This window comes from Tamandua tetradactyla, chromosome 7, assembly GCF_023851605.1.
Source record: "Tamandua tetradactyla isolate mTamTet1 chromosome 7, mTamTet1.pri, whole genome shotgun sequence".
Taxonomy (NCBI): Eukaryota; Metazoa; Chordata; class Mammalia; order Pilosa; family Myrmecophagidae; genus Tamandua; species Tamandua tetradactyla.
Genome location: NC_135333.1, coordinates 14674661 through 14696045, shown reverse-complemented (window position 1 = coordinate 14696045; position 21385 = coordinate 14674661). Strand labels below are relative to the sequence as shown.

At 35.7% G+C, this 21385-nt stretch overlaps 1 protein-coding gene across 12 annotated transcripts in view; it reads right to left on the bottom strand.

Annotated features, from left to right (window-relative positions):
* Nucleotides 1–21385, bottom strand: part of SDCCAG8 (SHH signaling and ciliogenesis regulator SDCCAG8) — a 319229-nt gene that overhangs the window by 145389 nt on the left and 152455 nt on the right. For all 12 annotated transcript variants that reach the window (XR_013179195.1, XR_013179196.1, XR_013179197.1 and 9 more), the window contains one exon: nt 17898–18014. Coding sequence is in view for 9 of the 12 variants with exons in the window: in XM_077168479.1 (XP_077024594.1) it covers nt 17898–18014 (117 nt within the window). In the remaining 3 variants the exon portion in view is untranslated. The remainder of the gene's footprint in view (nt 1–17897; nt 18015–21385) is intronic.

The following is a 21385-nucleotide window of genomic DNA, read 5'->3' as shown; positions in this document are numbered from 1 at the left end:
TTTACCAATCAGAAAACTAAGCCTTCGAGATGTTAAGTAACTTGCCTAAATTCACCAGATAGTAGGTAGTGAATGAGAATCTGACTTCAGTTTACTTTCAAGGCCTAACCCTCGACCTTACCCCCACCCACCAATCCATTCACCTAACAAATACATTATTTCAACCTTAGTTTGATGCTAGACACTGAATCACTGGATACAAAGCAAATAAGACAAGTTGAGTTTATGCCCCCAAATAAGTTATAATCCAATGAAAGAAAAAAGATTTCAAGTAAACAAACAATAAAATTATTTAAAATTATAACTGCCATGGAGGAAACTTCATGCAAGGTACTATTAGAGAATAAAACAGAGGTGGGTGTGCTTTAGTAGTCAGAGAAGTTCTCTATCAGCCAGTGACATTTAAGTGGAAACCAAAAGAAAGAGAAAGAGCTAGTTAAGTAAAGGGAAAAGTGGAATAGAATATATAAAGTGCATGTTTGTCCAAAGGCCCTGGAATGTAAAAAAGCTAAAGAAAACCATTGAAGCTAGAGTGAATGGAGACAGAGAAAGAGTGGGTGAGAAGAGGGTAAAAGATAGGCAGTGGTCAGATTATGAAGGGCCTTGTAAACTGTGGTAAGGAGCTTAGATTTACGTTTCTAAATACAAATAGGAAGCCACTCACAGTTGTTAAATGGAGGAACAATGTGATTCAATTCACATTTTGCTTTTGCTAAATATGTACTTATATGCAAGCGTGTTCTGAATGTCATATTTGTAGTGATGGAAGACAGATAATGAAATAAATGAGTAAAACAAAGCAGAAAGATGAATAAGGAGTACTGGGAGAAAGATGTGTGATTTAAATAAGGTGGTCAGGAAAGTGCTCAGATAGGAGATGTTTGTGCAATGACTTAAAGGTCTTAAGCTAGGGAATCCATAAAGATATCAAGGGGAACAATGCTCCAGGCTAAGGCACGTACAAAGGCCCTGAAGCGGGAGGGTATCTGACATGTCTGAGGAACAGCAAATAAACCATAGCAGAATGATGTGGGGAGAAAAGGAGGGGATGAGAGTAGAGAGGTAACAAGAAGACCCGACTGCATAGGGACTTGTATATAATTGTAAGGATTTTGCCTTTTACCAATGACTAAAATAGGAATCCACTGTGCAGTTTCAGTCAGAAGAGTGACATGATTGACATAAGTCCTAACAGGATCCCTCTGTTTGCTGTGCTGGGAAGGCACTACATGAGGAGATGCAGGGAACAGAGAGGCAGTTAGAACATTATTGAAATACCACAGGTTAAAATAGAACCTTGAACTAGAGTGCATTAATGAGTATATCTGAAAAAGATAGAAGGATGGCAAATAAGCAAAGAAAAGCTGTTCAACATCATTGATCATTAGGGAAGGGCAAATTAAAACCACAATGAGATATCATTACACAACAATTAAAATGGCAAAAATTTCAGAAGACTGATCATTTTAAACAAATATAATTGCTAAAATATAATTATGAAAGAAGATATTTGCTCCCTAGATCTTCTTACTATGTAAGACAAACAATGCAGATAAAAAAATAATGAAGATGTTTCTCTGCCTTGTTATACCTTAGGAACCCCAAGTTTAATATATCTAATATAACTCATTATTTCCTCCACCCACAAATGTCAACATTACCAAGTCAGCCAAATCCAACCTTTTAGCTTTCCTTTTTTTTCCAACTTCCTACACCATCCCTTAAACACACATATACATCATGTCACCACAACCTCTCAATTCTATCTTTCAAATACTTCTCTATCGCCTCAACCTCATATCCTGCCACTCTCTTAATTTAGGCCTGATCTCTACAGATAAGATTGCAGCAGGAGCTTCGCAGCTGGTCTTTTTGTATCCAGTTCCACGTTCCTCCAATCCATTTGTCTTAGTTTGCCAGGTCTGCTATGACACATACTCACAGTGGGTTGGGTTAAATAACGAGAATGCATTGGCTTACAGCTTGGAGGCTAAAGGTCCAAAATCAAGATGTTGGCAAGGCATACTTTCCCCTGAAGTTGCTAAGTCGCTAGTGTTTGGTGAGGGCAGCCCTCCATCACTTACTGATGTTTCTGATTGCCTCCTGTGGCTTTCTGTGGCTTATGTCTTCTACATCTTCTGACTTCTCTGACTGCATACAAATTTCCCTTTTTTTTTTTATAAGATCTCTAGTAATAAGTATTAAGACTTACTCTGATTCAGTCTTGCCACATCTTTACTAATTATCTTCAGAAGGTCCTATTTACAAATGAGCTCAAACTCACAGGAATAGTGGTTAAGATTAAGAACATGTCCTTTGTGGGGTACATGATTCAATCTACCACACCATTCTCCACATTGCAGTCAAAACATTATTCTAAAACACAAATATCATTACTTTACTTTAAATGGAAACTTTTCAAGGGCCCCTTGTTAATTTAGGAAATAAGTACAAACTTCCTAGCAAAGTCCTTCTTGTTGTGAAACCTCTATCTTTCCATCCTCATCTTCTGCATCTCCTTTTGCCCTCCAGATATACATGGTACTATGCCCTTTGCCTAGTCTGTCCCTTTTGCCTGAATGACCTCCCATCCCACCCTCTCTCTGCTTATCTCCAGACTAGGCTGAAATATCCCTTTTTGAACAATCTTTTTTTAAAAAAATAAAAAATAGCTTTACTGAGATAGAATTCACATACCAGACACTTCGCTCATTTAAAGTACAAAATTTAATGGTTTTCAGTATATTCAAAGAGTGGTACAACAACACTATAGGCAATTTTGGAAAATTTTTATCACCCCAAGAAACTCCATACCCATTAGCAGTCATTTTCCATCTCTCACCAAGCTTCTTCAGCATTAGGCAACCACTAATCTACGTTCTTGTCTATATATATTTGTCTATTTTGGACATTTCATATAAATGGAATCATAAATATGATCTTTAGTAATTGGCTTCTTTTACTCAGCATAATGTTTTTCAAAGTTCATCCCTATTTTATAATATTTCAATACTCCATTCTTTTTTGCTTGTTTGTCTGTTTGTTTTGGGGAAGTGCATGGACTGGGAATTGAACCTGGGTCTTCTGCATGGCAGGCAAGAATTCTACCACTGAACTACCCTTGCACCCCCTAGTATTCCACTCTTTTTTATTGCCAAATAATATTCCAATGTATGCATGTATTTATCCATTTATTTGTTGATGCAGCTGATGAGCAATTGGACTGTTGCCATGTTTTTAGCTATTATTACAAATAATCCTGCTATGCATATTTATGTACAATTTCAGTGGATATATTTTCATTTCTCTCAATACATATGCATGGAGTTACTGGACATATGGTAACTCTATGTTTAACCTTTTGAGTAACTGCCAGACTTCTGTAAAGTGGCTGCACCATTTTACAAACACACCAGCAACATATGACTGGCATATTTCGCTACATCCTTACCAACTCTCATTATCGGTTTTGTTTTGTTTCTTTATTACAGCTATCCTAGTGGGCGTTAAGGGGTATCTCATGGTTTTTATTTGTATTTCCCTGATTGCTTAGGATGTTGAGCATTTTTCCAAATGTTTATTAGCCATTTGTACATCTTCTTTGGAGAAATGTTTACTTAGACACTTTGCCCGCTTTTTGTTATTGTCTTTTTATTATTGAGCTGTAAGAGTACTTTATATACCCTAAATGCAAGTCTCTTATCAAACATATGAATCGAAAATACTTCCTCCAGTTCTATGGGTTGTCCTTTCACCTTGATGATGTCCTTCCCTGCACAAAAATTTTGTTTTCTTTAGCTTCTTGTTTGTTTAACCTTTTCTTATTGTGGAATATAACATATATACAAAAAAAGCAATAAATTTCCAAATACACCTTAACAAGTAGTTATAAAACAGATTTTAAAGCCTGGTATTGGTTACAGTTCCACAATTTTTCATTTTCTCTTCTAGCTGCTCTAAGATCCTGGAGACCAACAGAAATATCAATATAATGACTCAGCAGTCATACTCATTTGTTAAATCCCATATCCTCTGTTATACTCCTCCTTCTGTTTAAATAACATATATACAAAAAAGGAATAAATTTCAAAGTACATCACAACAATTAATTGTAGAACAGATATCAGAGTTTGGTTTTAGGTTTTTTTTTTTTTCTAGCTGCTCTATGGTACTAGAAGCTAAAAGAAATATTAGTATAATAATTCAGCACTCATACTCATTTGTTAAACCTAACCTTCTCTGTATAACTACACCATCACCTTTGATCTTTCTCCCACTCTTTATATGCACAAAAGTTTTTAATTTTGATGGAGTTCAACTGATTTAATTTTTCTCTTGTTGCTTGTGTATATTTTGTTTTTGGTATAAAGTCTAAAAATCCACTGCCTAAAACAAAGTCCTGAATATAGTTCTGAATGTTCCTTCTATGAGTTTTATAGTTTCTGCTCTTACATTTAGGTCTTTAATTTATTTTGAGTTAATTTTTGTAAATGGCATAATTTGGGATCCAACTTCACTTTTTTGTATGTGGATATCCAGATGCCCCAGCATTGTGCTACCATCACCAGAAAACATTACCCTGACTTTTTTTTATCACAGAATCTCTGCACCCATTAAGAAATAACTCCCCATTACCCCTCTACCTCCAGCCCCTATAAGTAATCTACTTTGTCTCTATGAATTTACTTATTCTAGATATTCCATATAAGTGAGATCACACAATATTTGTCTTTTTGAATCAGCCTTATTTTCACTAAATATATTTTCAAGATTCATCCACATTGTACCATGAATCAGAAATTCAATCCTTTTTATAACTGAATAGGATTCCATTGTATGTATATACCTCATTGTATTTATCCATTCTTCTGTTGATGGGTACTTGGAATGCTCCCACTTTTTGGCTATTATGCTGCTATGAACATTGCATATTTGTTCGAATCCCTGCTTTCAATTCTTCATTTTCTCTTCTAGCTTGGGGTATACACCAAGGAGTGGGATTGCCGTATCATATGTTCAACTTACTGAGGAACTGCCAAACAGATTTCCACAGTGGTGCCACCATTTTATATTTGTAGTAACAATGTACAGGAGTTCCAATTTCTCCACATCCTCACCAACACTTGTTATTTTCTGTTTGTTTTTACCAATAGCCATCCTAGTGGGCATAAAGTGGTACCTCACTGTGGTTTTGATTTGCATTTCCCTAAGGTTCAATGAAGCTGACCATCTTTTCATATGCTTATTGGTGATTTGTACATCATTTTTTGAGAAACGTCTACTCAATTCCTCTACCATTTCTAAAAATTTTATTTATTTATTAATTAAAAAAATTAACAAACAAACATAAACATTAACATATGATCATTCCATTCTTCATACATAATCAGTAATTCACAATATCATCACATAGTTGCATATTCATTTCTTAGAACATTTGCATCAATTCAGAAAAAGAAATAAAAAGACAACAGAAAAAGAAATAAAATGAAAACAGAAAAAAAAAAAGATTATACATACCATACCCCTTACCCCTCGCTTTCATTGATCACTAGCATTACAAACTAAATTTATTTTAACATTTGTTTCCCCATTATTTACTTTTATTCCATATGTTCTACTCATCTGTTGACAAGGTAGATAAAAGGAGCATCAGACACAAGGTTTTCACAATCACACAGTCACATTTTGAAAGCTGTATCATTATTCAATCATCATCAAGAAACATGGCTACTGGAACACAGCTCTACATTTTCAGGCAGTTCCCTCCAGCCTCTCCATTACAACTTGGATAACAAGGTGATATCTACCTAATGCGTAAGAATAACCTTCAGGATAACCTCTTGACTGTTTGGAATCTCTCAGCCATTGACACTTTGTCTCATTTCACTCTTCCCCCTTTTGGTTGAGAAGGTTTTCTCAATCCCTTGATGCTAAGTCTCAGCTCATTCTCCTCTACCATTTTTTGATTGGGTTACTTGTCTTTTTGTTGTTGAGCTGTAGCAGTCTCTTCTTGTTTTTATAGCTGGACAACCTGGGATCCTTCTTGCTATCCCAACTGATAAATCTATGGTATCCTATTCAGCATTTAGAGATATAAAACTTGAGGCTCTGTTCAAGGAAAATCATCAGTAAGTTACACCTCTTGGGTTACATATTAGTAAGGTAGATAAAAATATATAGCCACATATAGATCTTTAAATATAGATATTAATAAATACAATCTATCTATTAGTCTGTCTTGGCTTTCCCTTTTAAAAATATATCTGGTTCTTATTATATAAAACTGTTAAGAATTTACACATAGTAGTTCTTCAGTGTATTTAGAAACACCAGCACCCTGAAAGCCCTACTACTCTATGATCAATATCGGTTTACAGACAAGTTGAAAATGACACCATAAGGTTTCTAATTCAAAACAGAATATAAAAATCACATCACAGTATGACTGAATTCAGAAAGTCTGCTGTGTAGAAAATTCTGAGCAAGCTAAAGGATGGTCTAATACAAAAGGTAGCACTTGCAGTGATGCAACAATCTTTCAAGTAGCTTTTTCCTCCTCAAGATTATTCTAAAAATTTATTTTTACCTCCCCTTCTTTCTGGGATAACACTCTCTCTGAGAAGACATGAGCATTCCTTTGTGCTTTTATAGGAACTTACAGCCACAGCTTGACTAATGATTTCTGATGATAAGTTAACACTACTATTTGCATGATTTATTACCATGGAGAGAGAAAGAGAAGATTACCAGAACTTCAGTTGTAAGTAGAGAAATTCTATACAGTGGATAATTTCTCATTCCACACAGGAAACTCCAGAAATTATTAGTGATGGCAGAAGGCAGGCCAGAAATAAGGACACTGCTGTCTTGTCTTTCCAAAAAGCCTAATGTCTGTTTAATCTACTTAAGTAAAGATGTTAGGAACAAAAAGTGCTAAATTAATTTAACCATCTGTTCAATAGAATACTATGATAATCTGAGCCTTGTAATTTATTAACAATCATAAGTAGTCTATAGTTATATCTGGAATCTCTGTGTAGAGTAGTCTGTCTCACAGAGACTCCAATGAAGGGTAGATGAATATGCTGGGAATCTAAAAAGTGACTAAAAGAATTTTTAAAAAAATATTTGCTTTCATTTTGATCATGAAAAACACCCAACTTAATATGAACCCATTCTAAGTCATCTTAGAATGAGTCCAAGCTGCCAGAGCATTTTATTCCATGGCTGCATTTATGAAGAAACCAAATGAAACACTGGAAGGGAAAGCATAATACCATAATTCTCAAATAGAAGTCCACCGATAAATTCTTCATAATCATAAGTTCACATGGGTGAGTTACTCTTGCCAAGGATATTCAATTTCACACGTCTGCCAAGAACTTGCTAACTACACCCCTCCAAATACCACCCTTGATGGGATCGCTGGTGTCTAAAATCTCTCTAGAAGAATCCATTCTTAATTCTGGGTAGGGCTTTAATCCTTATGACAAATTAAAGGATGTTTGTCTTGAAATTAAACTGTTTAAAATGCCTAGACATTTTATTGTTCTATTATTCTACATAATGAAAAAATAATACAAAACTGCTGCTGACAGTAAAATTTCATACAATCTTAACAGAAGTGTTATTTTTATAAAATTAGAGTGAATAACTGGAACATATGGAATGACACTTGGGACTCCATATAATTTTATTAATAACGATTCATAATTAAGAGGGGCAGGGAAATATTCCCAATGGTTCTAGAGTCACAGGAATTTAGAGCTAGAAAAACCCTTAACCATCACTTATTCAAGCTTCTTACTTTACAGGGAAAGAAACTGAGGCTCTGAGAGGATTGCTCAGGAAGTTAGTAGAAAAGCTTAATCACAAAGTCAGCAGAAAAGCTTAATCACGAAGGTTTTAGACTCCCAGTCCTCTATTTTACCTAGGATATCCTGTTCATTCTGTGTTTCACCCTCAATAATCATGTAGAAATCTTCAATAAATCACTAAGATAATTGAGAATTCTTTATTTCTGGAAAACTAATCCTACTTGATTCTAATATTTTTAATAAAATGACACTTTATTGTGTTTATTATATGAAATTTCAAAATTTTCAAAAGTTTCCATAACATAGAAAACACTACTAAGAGACTGAAAAAAATATGCATGCATTCCTAAAATATGAAATAACTTCTGCACCTGAACCACAGCACATTATACTGGAATGTTTGAGCCTTATAGTAGTCCATTTTCTATGGGCAATTTATTATAACATAACACTTGTGGTACTGAGATCAATTATACAAGAATGTCATGAAATTAAGACACATATGTTCCTTGAACACATCTCATTTTCCCATTCCCTATTCCTTTGTTCAAACTCATCTTGGACCCTCCAACAGAATGCCTTCCTCTGCCATTATGGCAGGCTATATCCTAAACTTCCTACAAGGATGTCATCTTTCTTCTAAATCCCCATACTCCTGGGTAGTTTGCTCGGAATACTATGTTCTCTTTGACGTATATTTATTTGCATAACTGTCTTAAATACTCCCTTCCTTAAGGGCAGAATTCATTCTAGATCAGCACAGTACACTCAAATATTTGTTGAATTAAAGCAACAAATGAAGTTTATGGCAAAAGCATTCTGAATTTGTAATTGTGTCTGTTCTCTTCAAAATTTGCATTATTTTTCTTTAAAAGTACACGTGACTAGGCTTATTAAAGTGATTATTACAAGAATAGGCAGCAACACAGAAAAATACTTAAGATAATGCCAAATGTAACAAAGCAAGAGCAAAAGTATACACACTATGCCTACTATTTGTACAGATTATATATACATATGGAAAAAAGTAGAAGATAAAACAGAAAAGTGAAAACAATTTGCTTTACTGGGTGACGGAATTATTGGCTTCTGTGAGTGTGCTTACGTTCATACAATAAATATTGTTCAACGTGTATACAAATGTAGTAATTAGTAATATTGTTAGTGGATATTGGTACCAATATTCCTGGACTGTAAAAAAGCAGATGTAGCTTTCCTGTGTCTAACGCTTCCTAGTCTGCTGAACTACATGGACATATTTCAAATAAATCTATTACATGGCAGTTCCCAAAATTGCAGACTTAACACTCTGCAAGGATGACAGATTGACCTTGTGAGTCCAAATTTTAAAGTCACAGTAAGCATGCAAGCTTATTTTTAAAGGAACAAAATATATATCATCCACTGAATTTAAAATATAGCAAAAATTATATTTGTTTAGGGTCAGAAGCTGGCGAACCTTATGACTTTCTTAAAACACAAAAATATTCCTTGAGTTCAGTTTACAGTTCTATATTCCTACCCCAAGGCAAACATTTATTTCCCAATGTTTATCTATAAGGTATAAAATTTCAAAATGAGCTTGTTTTCTTTCCTATTTGTGCCCTGAAATGTTAAACAGCCCACAGTTGCTGCTTTCAGATATACATTTTCTGCTTATTCATTGGATGTTTAAAAATACATTATTATTGTGAGTAGCATTATCTACTCTGGAAAATCTATTGACAAGCAAAAATTAATATGCTTTTTCTAGCACAGTATTTCCACCCAGTGTTTTCATGAATGAGGTAATACATATATTACCACATAAAATCACTACCCAAATTACTAACATAGCTACTAAATGCCCAAGGACTTTGTACTTTTTACTGAATTGATTCTCAACTGTTCCTTTGTTAAAAAAAAATTATTGCTAATTTTGTGAATTTACCAATAAAACTATGATTTTAAAATGAACAAACTAATTTGGCATTGCATGTTAGGAAACTAATAGGTTCAATAATTTAAGACTTTTATTTAACAGGCATAGTTTGAATTATTTTCATAATCTAATAAATCCTATTTGCCCCATTGAAGCATCATACAAGATAGAACAAAAGAGGCTGATTCATTAGACATAAGTGAGGCTGAAGAATTTTCTCAAAAATCTTAGCAAGGCTGTGATAAAAACACACATTTATCTAAGTATGTTGAACAATGCTTTAGGGCATACTTAGAGAAGATGCTATAAAAAAAAGCTTATTGCATCACACACATTGAACCAGATTCTCCCTCTCATGGGCTGTAGCCAGCATGAAGTTCACACTACATTAATTTGCACTTGTCGATATGCTGCTTTGCAAGTATTCTTAAGGCATGTTCATATGTACCCTGCTCCTCAACTAGAATAAAAACTCCCCAAGGGCAGGACCTCAGCATTCTAGGTATTAGCCCCACAGCTTCTAGGATACTGGTCTGAGCAACCAAGACCGGTACTACTGTTGTCTGAGTGAGGAACAGGGAGAGAACATGCCTTGAAGCACTGAAACAGGGTGTAAAGAGAACTGAAGAACTTCTCCATCATCACCAGGACAGTGTGATTACATGTGCTAAAGGCATGCCCAAGTGGCCCCTCTCCCAGTCATTTTTCGGAAAGAGTGAGACTGCAAGCGGTAACTGAATAAGTCTCTGAAGTCTAGTTCTCAAAAAGCCATCCATTATTTCAGTATATTCCCTAAAAGCCTTCTTAAGACAATATATGGCTTTATAGACACATATCAGAGAATAGAGCTATAAGAAAGATTTTTCTTTCCTTTAATCTGAAGGTCCTAAATTACAAGTAGAAAAGGCTAACACCGTTGTTATCCACTTTTAACAGATAGAGCAGTGCAATTCTAGGATGTTTACAGAATCAAATAGATGACACTGGACCTCAAGAGGGTCCAGTAGCTAGGTCTTTGGGTAAAGCATATTGCTACTACTATTTAAAACTAAAAATTTCAGTGAAGATAGGTCCATAGCCTATTTAGCAATTTATTTCAATCTTCTTACCATCAGAAAGTTTTTTATTTCAGGCTATTATGAAGTCCAGTTGCTGCGATCCAATCACTTTGTTCTTCTTTCCACAGTGAAGACCAAGCACAGGTGTTTAATTTTCTCCTTGAAATAATCTGTCAAATCCTTGAAAATACTGAAGTAATATTTCAGTATTTTCTAAGTAAAAAAGTATTCTTTTTTCCTTGTTGCTTTCATTTCCCTGGTCTTAAATATTTTTTCTTACTTTTAGGGCTTGTAGGGTTTCCTCTTATCTTTACAAAAAGCCATACAAAATAGACATACTTCTTTCAACAATCTAATTAATTCGATTGAACTAAGAAAATAATTCCTGTGTCAATACAATGCATACTTAATGTCACTATTAAATTTCCAACTTACTGGTATAGATTTGAGCAATCTTCAAATATTTTTACCCTAATGTTTTTAGCCACAATCTTCTGATATATTTCTTTTATTTAGGGGCTCCACTCTTAAATATTTGCTTTGATTACTTCATTATGGTCATTTTGAACTTAAATACTTCTTACTCAATGGTACACAACTGAAATTAATAACTTATACAATAACGGATAACTTTTTGTGCCATTTTTCTTATCGCTAAAAAAAAAATTGGTACCAACCTAAAAAACAAAATGCAAATATACAACAATACTGTATTCCAGGCAATGCAACAGTGGCTCAGTGGCAGAATTCTCACCTGCCATGCCAGAGACCAAGGTTCAATTCTTGGAGCCTGCCCATGCCAAAACAAAACAAAACAATACTGTATTCCTATACTCCTATCTAAGCCATGTGCCACTAGTATGATAATGATATTAAAGTTAGTCATATCCTCACATGGCAATGCCATTACATGATGAGACACCAGGGATGTGGCACTGTGCTGTACTGTAAAATACTCTGAAACCATTAAGTTACAATTTAAGATTAATATATCTTCAAACTCAAAGTTCCATATCCTAATGATTTAGAAAAAACTTAATAAAGAAAAAAGTTGTATTTTTATACTTAAAGTATGCGTTGATGAACTTTTTCTATAGAGCCACAAAGTTAACATCTTAGGCTTATTAGCCAAATGGTCTCTGCTGCAACCCCTCAACTCTGCCACTGTAGCTCAAAAGCAACCATACTCAATATGTAAATGAATGGGTGTGGCTATGTTCCAATAAACTTTATTTGAAAAAACAGGCAGCAGGACAGAAATGGCCTGTGGGCTTGTTTTACCTTCCTTGGCTGCTCAAGCAAATACACTACAATGGGTTGACTTAGACAATGAGAATTTAATTGCTTGTGATTTTTTTTTTTTTTGGGCATGGGCTGGTACCAGGAATCTAACCCTGGTCTCGGGCATGGTAGGAGAGAACTCTGCCTGCTGAGCCACCATGGCCTGCCCTAATTGCTCATGATTTTGAGGATAGGAAAAAGTCAAAATTAAGGCCTCATCAGGTGCTGGTCTCTGCCCCATGACTGGAGTTCTGGAGCTGGCTGCCAGTTATCCTTGGTCCTGGGTTCCTTTATCATATGACAATGCACATGGAGGCCTCTCCTGGTCTGTCCCTTCTCTTAAAGCTTCCATTGACTTTCAGCTTCTTGCTTCCTGTAGCTTTCTGTTTTTCCGTCTGAATTTCACTCTGTTTATCAGGGACTCCAGTAATAAGATTAAGACCCATCATGATTGAGGTGGGCCACAACTTAACTGAGGTAATCTCATCAAAATGGGTTCATACTTACAAGTTCATATACACAGGAATGGATTAAGTTTAAGAACATACTTTTCTGGGGTATATACAGCTTCAAACCACCACAGGGCTATGGTTTACCAACTCTGTTTCAGGAGTGCAGGGACATGTTAAATATGTACAGATAGCTACATAGGTAAGTGGGAATGTATATATGTGCACTAGCATACTAAATCTCTGTTCACCTATCCTCACAGCCAAAGTGGCTTCACAGGCATGTGACCAGTACAGGAAAACAGGGCTTCATGTTCAGAAGGGCCCTGTGCTTGAGGTTTAATGCTCTGTAGTCACAGTCTTGAAATTCTTAATCTTATCTTTGAATTTGTGTTTTAGAAGTGAAGTCTGATGGACAGTGGAACTATTTGCTGGGATGTTGGTTTCCGAACTCAAGTGTGGTCTTTCCTCTCTGCTGCCTCTGTGAAGTTCACAGCTGCCTGTTCCCCACAGGCTTCTTCCTCTCTACCCTCTTCCTAGTCTGGTGGCTAGGTCATGTGGGGTGTTTAGAAGGCAGGCACATGTTCTGCTGTTGTCCTCCATCCCTGACAGGATCCTTGATGTAAACCCAGAGAGGGTTGAGTTGACCATGCCCAACCCTGGCATCTCAGGTGATAATCATTCCTGCCCCAGGCTGTCAGCATCATAACACACTCAGCAGGTAAACTGGCTCTAAGGTTCTTGCCTATCCCCATCCAGGTACCAAAGGTGTTCCAGCATGGAAGTTGTAATCTCCTATAGGTCACTTGTTTGGTGGCCTTTGAAAGGGAGACTGACTCCCTCCTACCCTAGTCAGATCCAATATCTGGTTGGACGGTAAACATGGGACTGACCACATGTGCAAAGCAGTCATGGGGCAGGACCCCAGGTGCTGGTGGAAGTCAGCACTCCCCATGGGTACCCCTTTTCTGGATGAAGGTGACATTAAATGGCAAATAAAAAATACCATGACAGGTCAAGAGAGACAGACCACAGAACAAAGGTAAAAGTTTTATATTTGAGGACCTTTAACAGCATTTTTTCCCTGCTTGTCAAACAAGGGGCCTGTTTTGGTTTGTTAAATGCTGCCAGAATGCAACATACAAGAAATGGAATGGCATTTAAAAAGGGAATTTATTAAGTTACAAGCTTAAAGTTCCATGGTCATAACAATTTCCAAACTAAGGCATCTAGAGGAAGATACCTTGACTCAAGAAAGGTTGATATCTGTCACATGGGAAGGCATGTTGCTGGTGTCTGCTGGTTCTTGCTCCTGGTTCTGTGGCTTCCACTTTTTGATTCCAGTGGTTTCCTCTCTAAGTGTCTGTGATTCTTTACTTAGCTCCTCCAGGACACAACTCTGGATTCTGGCTTGCTTAGAATCTCATGGGAAGGCACATGGCAACGTCTGCTGGACTCTGCATCTGCAAACATCCCTGCCTAGGTACTTGCTCTCTGTATTAGCACTCCAAGCATCTCCAAATGTCTGCATTTATGTCAGCTTTGAAGCAACACTAAAATGTTTCCCCTTCTAAAGGACTCAAGTAAACTAATCAAAATCCACCTCGAATGGACAGAGTTACATCTCCATCTAATCAAAAGGTCACACCCACAACTGAGTGAGTCAACTTCCATGGAAACAATCTAATCAGAGGTTTCCACGTACAATATTGAATCATGATTAAAGGGCATGGTTTTTCTGGAGTGCACAACACTTTCAAACAAGCACAGGGCCCTGTAAAAACTTATTATTTGTTTTTTTGTGTGTATTTGGCCTTTTTTTGAACTGGGTCCTGATGAAAAAAGTTTAGAGGGTCCAAGAAATCAAATTCAGAAATTTGTCTACTAAAATGTAGGTTGAAAAAGACAATTCCACTTATGCCTCACCCATTTCAGGGTCAGCTAAGCCCATAATGGGAGGGTAAAAACAGGGCTTACTGCAGCACTCCCAAATATTAAATGTTAGATCCTGAAATCAATTTTGTATTCTGGGTCTCAGATCCCAAGGGACTGCTTCTTGGATAGGATAAGTGAAAATGCTGCATGGTAACCCTTTCCCCCAAATAGTTTGCTATGGGATTAATTCATATTCCTTTAGAATTACAGTGAGCCATCTAATATATATAGAGAGAGAATAAATATAAATAAATATATTCATTATGTAGAGCAAATAACCAAAACACTATGTATAAAAGTTAATAAGAAATAGCAACTTTACCAAGATTTCCTTTAATTTCTTATTGACAAAGGTTATACCCTAGCATTCTAACCTACAAAATGTATACCTATTTTCCTGATGTGAATATACTAACATTTTTGAGATAGTCAAGGAAATTTGGATATAGGCTAGGTATTACTGCTATTAAAATTATTGTAGGGTGGGCCATGGTGGCTCAGCGGCTGAGTTCTTGTGTGCCATGCCAGAGACCCGGGTTGATTCCTGATGCCTGGCCATGACAAAAAAAAAACATTATTGGGAACACTGTCAGGTGTAATATTCACATGGTATTTGTTCAAAACATATATCCTTTACAGATGCACCCTGAGATGTTTATGGGTGACATAACATAATGTATGAGATCTGCTTTTAAAAATTTCACCAAAAGAAGAGGTGAAGGAGGAAGACATAGAAGAAGGAGAAGATGAAAAAGAAAAGAAGAAATTAAGATGAAGAAAAAAAAGTACAAAGAAACAAGTATGAGATAGATGGAATAATCCTGGCAAAATGAAGAATCCTAGGTGACAGAAATGTAAGGATTCATCGTAACATTTACTTTAAGCTTACATAGGTTTTTAAATTCCCATAAATAATATGTGCTTATATGTATACATGTGTACATATATATGTGTATATATAAATATATTTATACACACACACACCCCTTCTGCCTATAAAAATGTTATAATAAAAATCAGAGGACAGACTTCTCATTCTCTTTCATACCAAATGTCTTTTTGTGTGTGTGTGCAAGAAGCATATTCTGAGGTTGACAGGAGCTCTCTAAACTGAAGAGATATAAAGGAGTTGATAGGAAGGATAATCTGCCCAAGGGTTCCTGACACAATATGAAAAAGAAAAGGAGAAAGTGGGAGGAACAGACTGCCATTGTTATGTTCCTAACCTTTCCTCTAATTATGCAAGAGTCATGGCTCAGGTCACAAGGAAAATGATTTTGGTGGTCAACCATTTGCTCTATTTTGTATACATCAAAAAAGCTCTTGTTCTCACCACATTCCAATCTCACAGTTTCCCACTTACTTCAAAAAATGTATCAAGTGGTCAGATTAACAAGAATATGAATAAAACGACTATATTACAAAGAACACCTTGTTTGTAAAGCTACAGATAACTTTGTTATGCTGAACTGCATAGTATAAAACACTTTAAAATTAAACATGCTTTTAATTATTATAGGTATTTCACGTAAATACTCAACATGTCCAGGTTTTAAAAGTTAAATGTAAATTTCTCTCTTGAGTGCAGATGGTGGCCAAGCAAAGTAGCTCTTCAGTCTTACAGACAGAAGGTCAGGTCATGGCTGAAAGACCAAAGAACAATTGATGCTTTGCTACTCCAAATCATCCATGGAATGAGACACCACTACTTTCTTTTCTGAAATTATCTGTTCAATACAAAATAGTTATAAAGAGTACCTATAAGATTTCCTCACGTTCTGTCAAAGAAAAATGGTAACAAGCACATCACTTTACAAACATCTTGTAACTGTTCAGGGTTTTCATTCCTAATGTTATGACCTCCTAAAATAAGCACGTCTCTATCTAAAAACAGACCCCTAAAAATCATTATAAAAACTGTTAGTGCTTCACTATTGATCAGGAAATGGTGACGAATGAAAACTTCTTTCAAAATCCCGCACCTTAAACTTCCACATCATCACTAGTTAATTAGAATGAGATACAGTATTAAAAGACAAATATTGCAAATATTTCTACACAGCTTATTCATTTACAAGTGATAAACTTTTATTGAATCAGGGTTTTTCTTTCTAGAACATTATACAGTAATTTTAAAATAACTGAGACTTTTTCTTGCTATACACAAAGCATATAAAATGCTAATGAGTGTGACAATTTACCTTTTTTTAAAAAAATGCATAATGCAACAGTAAAGAAAAATTCTCTGTGTTTCAAAACTTGGTTAGTCCTAGGCCAGCAGCTCCTAATAGAAAGGATTTTCAATTCCACTACCAGGCACGCCCCCAACTGGAGCAAATAAAGTAGTTTCATTATTTGTACATGTTTTAGCAATGAAAAATCTGAAAACTTAAAACTCATTATAACATTTTGAATACAGTGGTACAAAAGCAGAATTTCATTTTGGTTGTCTGGATTTTAATTTAGTGGCAAGGATTTCAGTTATGACTTGAAAGAATTTTTGTACTAAATTTTGTTATTTTTCTTTTCAGTATTTTCTCAATTGTCTTCATGTTACTTGTCATAAAGAATTGATTAAGTTGAAAGGAAAATATGATAAAAAGCCTTGAACTAGAAATACATTTGAAAAAATTTACTATGGGCTACCTACTACTAAATTATGGTGATTTCTTTAAAATACTGACACTGAGAAATCTCATTATTAATTGAATAGGTCAACAGTCTGCTTTCAACAAAGATAAAGAATGAGAACTGTCAATGGTCTATATTGTAACTTAAGTCAAAAGTCAGCCTATTAGAGAACTGCCCTCAACAACTTTTATTCTGTTGTCAATTAAAATGGGCGTATCTACAAGATCTCAACAAAGATACAACATAAAACATCTGTTCAAACCAAAATTGAAGTAAGCTACATTTTTTCTCCTAACATTTCTAATTTTCACCGTACTCAGGCTTCCTGAGCAAAAGTATTCACGGTTATCTCAGTTAAAACTGGTTTCATTCTGCCAACATCAATTTGATTGACATATTTACATATCAACCCATCTCATCTTACAAATTTTAAACTTTTTCATTTAAAATTGGATTCAAGTTGGCATCTTTTAAGTTTATGTACATATATTTTTGGTTCAAAATGTGCATTAGAACATCTTTTTTTTTTTCTTTGTAAGTAATAGATACACATATCCAAATGTATATTTATGACCTGTCAGATTGGATTTTTTAAATGCATGCAGTTGTATTCTCACATTTAATATGAAAGGTGATAATTTTAGGCAACTATAAATGAAATTCTTTTAATAGTATAAACTGGATCATTCCATTGGTTAGAAACAAAATAATCGAATAAATGACTTAGGAATAAAACCACATCAACTTCAGAGAGAACATTAGTTATATCTTTAATGCTAGTTACTTTCATGTCATCTCTTACCTGATCTTTAATTTCAAGATCCCTTTTAGTTTTTGTTCTGTACTCTCTGTGCTCCTTTTCTGCCTCATCCTTCTCCATTTTGATTTTATTCAATTGATAGCGCATTTCTGCACACACCTGTTAGATTGAAAAAACAAGATCAATTGCTGCTGGAATCTACCAGGCAATGTTTGCAATTAGGTCTTTTGGTGCCCCCTAGAGGTCATAGAAGTAAAATACGATAGGACTTTTCTAATAGTGCTTTCTTCTATTAGAATATTTAATATAGCTCGATAAAATTTAGAGGCAATATCAGGGATTAACTAGTCTAACAATGTCAAAGTATAGATAAACAAATGCATAACTAATGAATTTAAGTAACCTGCCCAGGACTATTTTATGTAAAATAAGTTTCACTTGCAAAATATTTCCTAAACTGTACTATCATCCAAATTTTGACCAGGTAAAATTATTAAAATACTTATCTATGTTATTATCCACTCAAATTGTTATGGTTATGCACTCTATATTATAAAACTTTCCATCTAAAGACTTCATCAGTTAGGCTATTTTTAGTAAGGAAACTTATGAAGGAATTTTTCTTTCTGTTAATGGATTACACTATTTATATTTCGGTGTACAAATTCTGATACTTATTGTAAGCTTTGTAGATAATGTCAATTTTATCAGGTACAATACCTTGTATTCAAGTTAATAAAGATTTTCTGGTAAAAGTAAAATAGTAGAACTAAGTACACACTACACTTATAACTGTACCACTAAACATAAAAGGAAAATATGCATTTAACTGAAATGACTTTAATATATCACTAAATAATGAACATATATGGTATCTTAAAAATGCTGTTTATCTTTTATACAATTCATTTTTATTTTTTGATCCACGGCCTTTACAGTCACAGAAGTTAATTTTGAAAGTGCAATGAGCAAATAAATCTAAATAAAGAAATTGTAAGCTTTTTGAGAAAATCTAAAATCTGCAGAGATCAATTTAGGTCTGCTAAATCCTCTTACAATTTATAAATAACAGGTGTCTAAGATTATATAGTATTCCAACAGTTATACTTGCTTGAAACATTTCAATTTTGGTATTTCTCCAAAAAGAATGATTTAGAGAACTTTAGAAATGAATGAGCTTCATCATTATCGAGATGTTAGACTTTTGTAAAATCTACAACTATTTCCTATACTCAAATAAAAATTACTTTTTAATATAAACTAATCTGAGTTCAGAAGTTATACTGACAAAACAGAGAAAACATTCAATGAGCTTTTCCCCAGTAGCCATTAGAAAGCTAGAACAACAATTAAATTAATAAAACACTATTTGAAATTCAAACCCCTCCAATGTATGAGAGTTGATTTACTTTCTGTCTTCATTCCTCACTATCACAATCTATGATTTATGTCTAAGAATGAAACAAAAAATTCCAAATTGATAACTATCAAAAATAATATTTACCCAACCACGGTATCTAAAATCCAACATTAATACAAACTTATTATGTGATAAATGTCTAAGTATCAGATTCTATTTAAAATTATTTTATCTCTTAAATTTTACTTTTTAAAGTTTCCTAGCTTTAAATATTTGAACTTATCATTCTTTGCTGAGACAAAGGAACCCAGGTAAGACTTAGAATGGGTAATAGAGGCAGTCGGCCAGCAAGGGAAAAAGGGAAGGGGATACCTACAGAGTCCCCCAGGAACATTCCCCTGGATAGTCCATAGAGAGAATGTTGGAACATTGGACTGATAGTGATAGGACCAAGGGAAAGGACAAAAAGAAAATGATTAAATATTGTTGTTACATTTGGCCAAAAGAAAGTATTGTGCCGTTCAATGTATTCTGGCCAAAATACAGGGCAGATAAGGATTGGCTCTGTGCCAACCTCATGCTTTAAGTTAACAAAAAGAAGCCCTTTTCCAAAAAGGAGTCTGATTATGCTGTGTGTTGGCTAAAGGGAAGGGGGACCCCTCTTTATCCTGTAAAGGTTAAAACCCCAGAACCAGAAGCTAAATCTTTAGAAACTAAAGAAGCCCAGGAAGGATCCTTTATTGAGCCTTCCCCTGCCCTCCCTCAGGGCAGGGACTGTTGGACCCTGAAGGCCCAATAGAACTAATCCTCATTCCCTCGAGTTGCTGAAGGGGCAATCAGGGTCAACTGCTCCACCCTTGACAACCCACCAACAATTGAGGAAGGAGTTGGAACAGTGTAAGAAAGACATATGGAATTTCCCATTTTGGGGGACTCCTGAGGACAAAAGGGTAAAAGAATATAGACCTAATGAGCCCCTGTACCCTTTGAGGGAAGTACCTATTAGACCAGGGGAAATTGATTATGTACCTGGTCTGAACTTATGTCTATCCTAAACATCCTTTTTATGGGGAAAGAAAGAAGAATGATGAGGAGGGAAGCTATGAAAGACTGGGAGAGGCAGCACCTGCCTGGACAAGGGAAAATGGCAGCAGAGCAGAAATTCCTCAATGCAGATCCAACCAGAGTGTTGCAGGATCTGTATAAAGAGAACCACTGCCAGTTGGGACTGAGAGAGGCAGAGAAGGGATACAAAGGAGGAAAAATAACTACTGAGGCAAAACTATGGAACCTAAAGTCTAAAGACAAGAAACCTCATGCCCCGAGAGCAGACCCACCGAAGTACTTGGAAAGGCTGAGTTTGCCCCAAAGGTAGAGAATGGGTCTTGCATTTCATTGCAGTAGAAGAGTTTTGCAGTTTCAGGACTTGGAAAAGTTAGAGCACATTCCTTGGGGACTGGAGAGAGCCTGGCTGCCACCACGTGGAGGGGCTGAGTGTGTGCCCCAGAGATAGTAGAGAACCCAGCTACAGCCCTGATGCCTGGAGAGGGTGAAGCCAAGAAAAAGGTGGTCTCCCAATGTCCCACAAGGTTGCATCAGGAGAGAGGAGGGCTTACTGCGTAGGCATCAGGAGAGAGGAGGGCTTACTGCGTAGGCCCTTGGAAAGGGTGGGACATTTTCTAAAGCCCCGAAGATAAATGATTCTCAGATTTTGAAATCTAATGGAGTTTGCACTGCAGGTTTTCAAGACTGCTTGTGTCTAGTGACCCCTGTGCTCCTTCCAATCTGTTCCTTTAGAAATGGGAATATGTATCCTATGACTGTCCCTCCTTCGTATGCTGGCAGCAGATAATTTGTTCTGAATTGTACCAGTCCAGAACCAGAGAATTCTGACTTAGGACACACCATGCCAGTAGCTGACTTTGCAAAGGACCTCTTCCTTAAAAATTATGTACTGGCTTTGTCCTCTACCCTGTCATCCCTCAGGCACCTTGACTTGCTAGGCCAGACCCTACCTCTTGAATTTGCTGTCCATCTACACTAACCCAGCAGCTGGGTCCTCATCAAATCATGGAAAGAATCCAAACTCTAACCTGCCTGGGAAGGACCCTATCAAGTTCTACTGACAACTGAGATAGCTGTCTGGATGGCAGAAAAAGGATGGACTCAC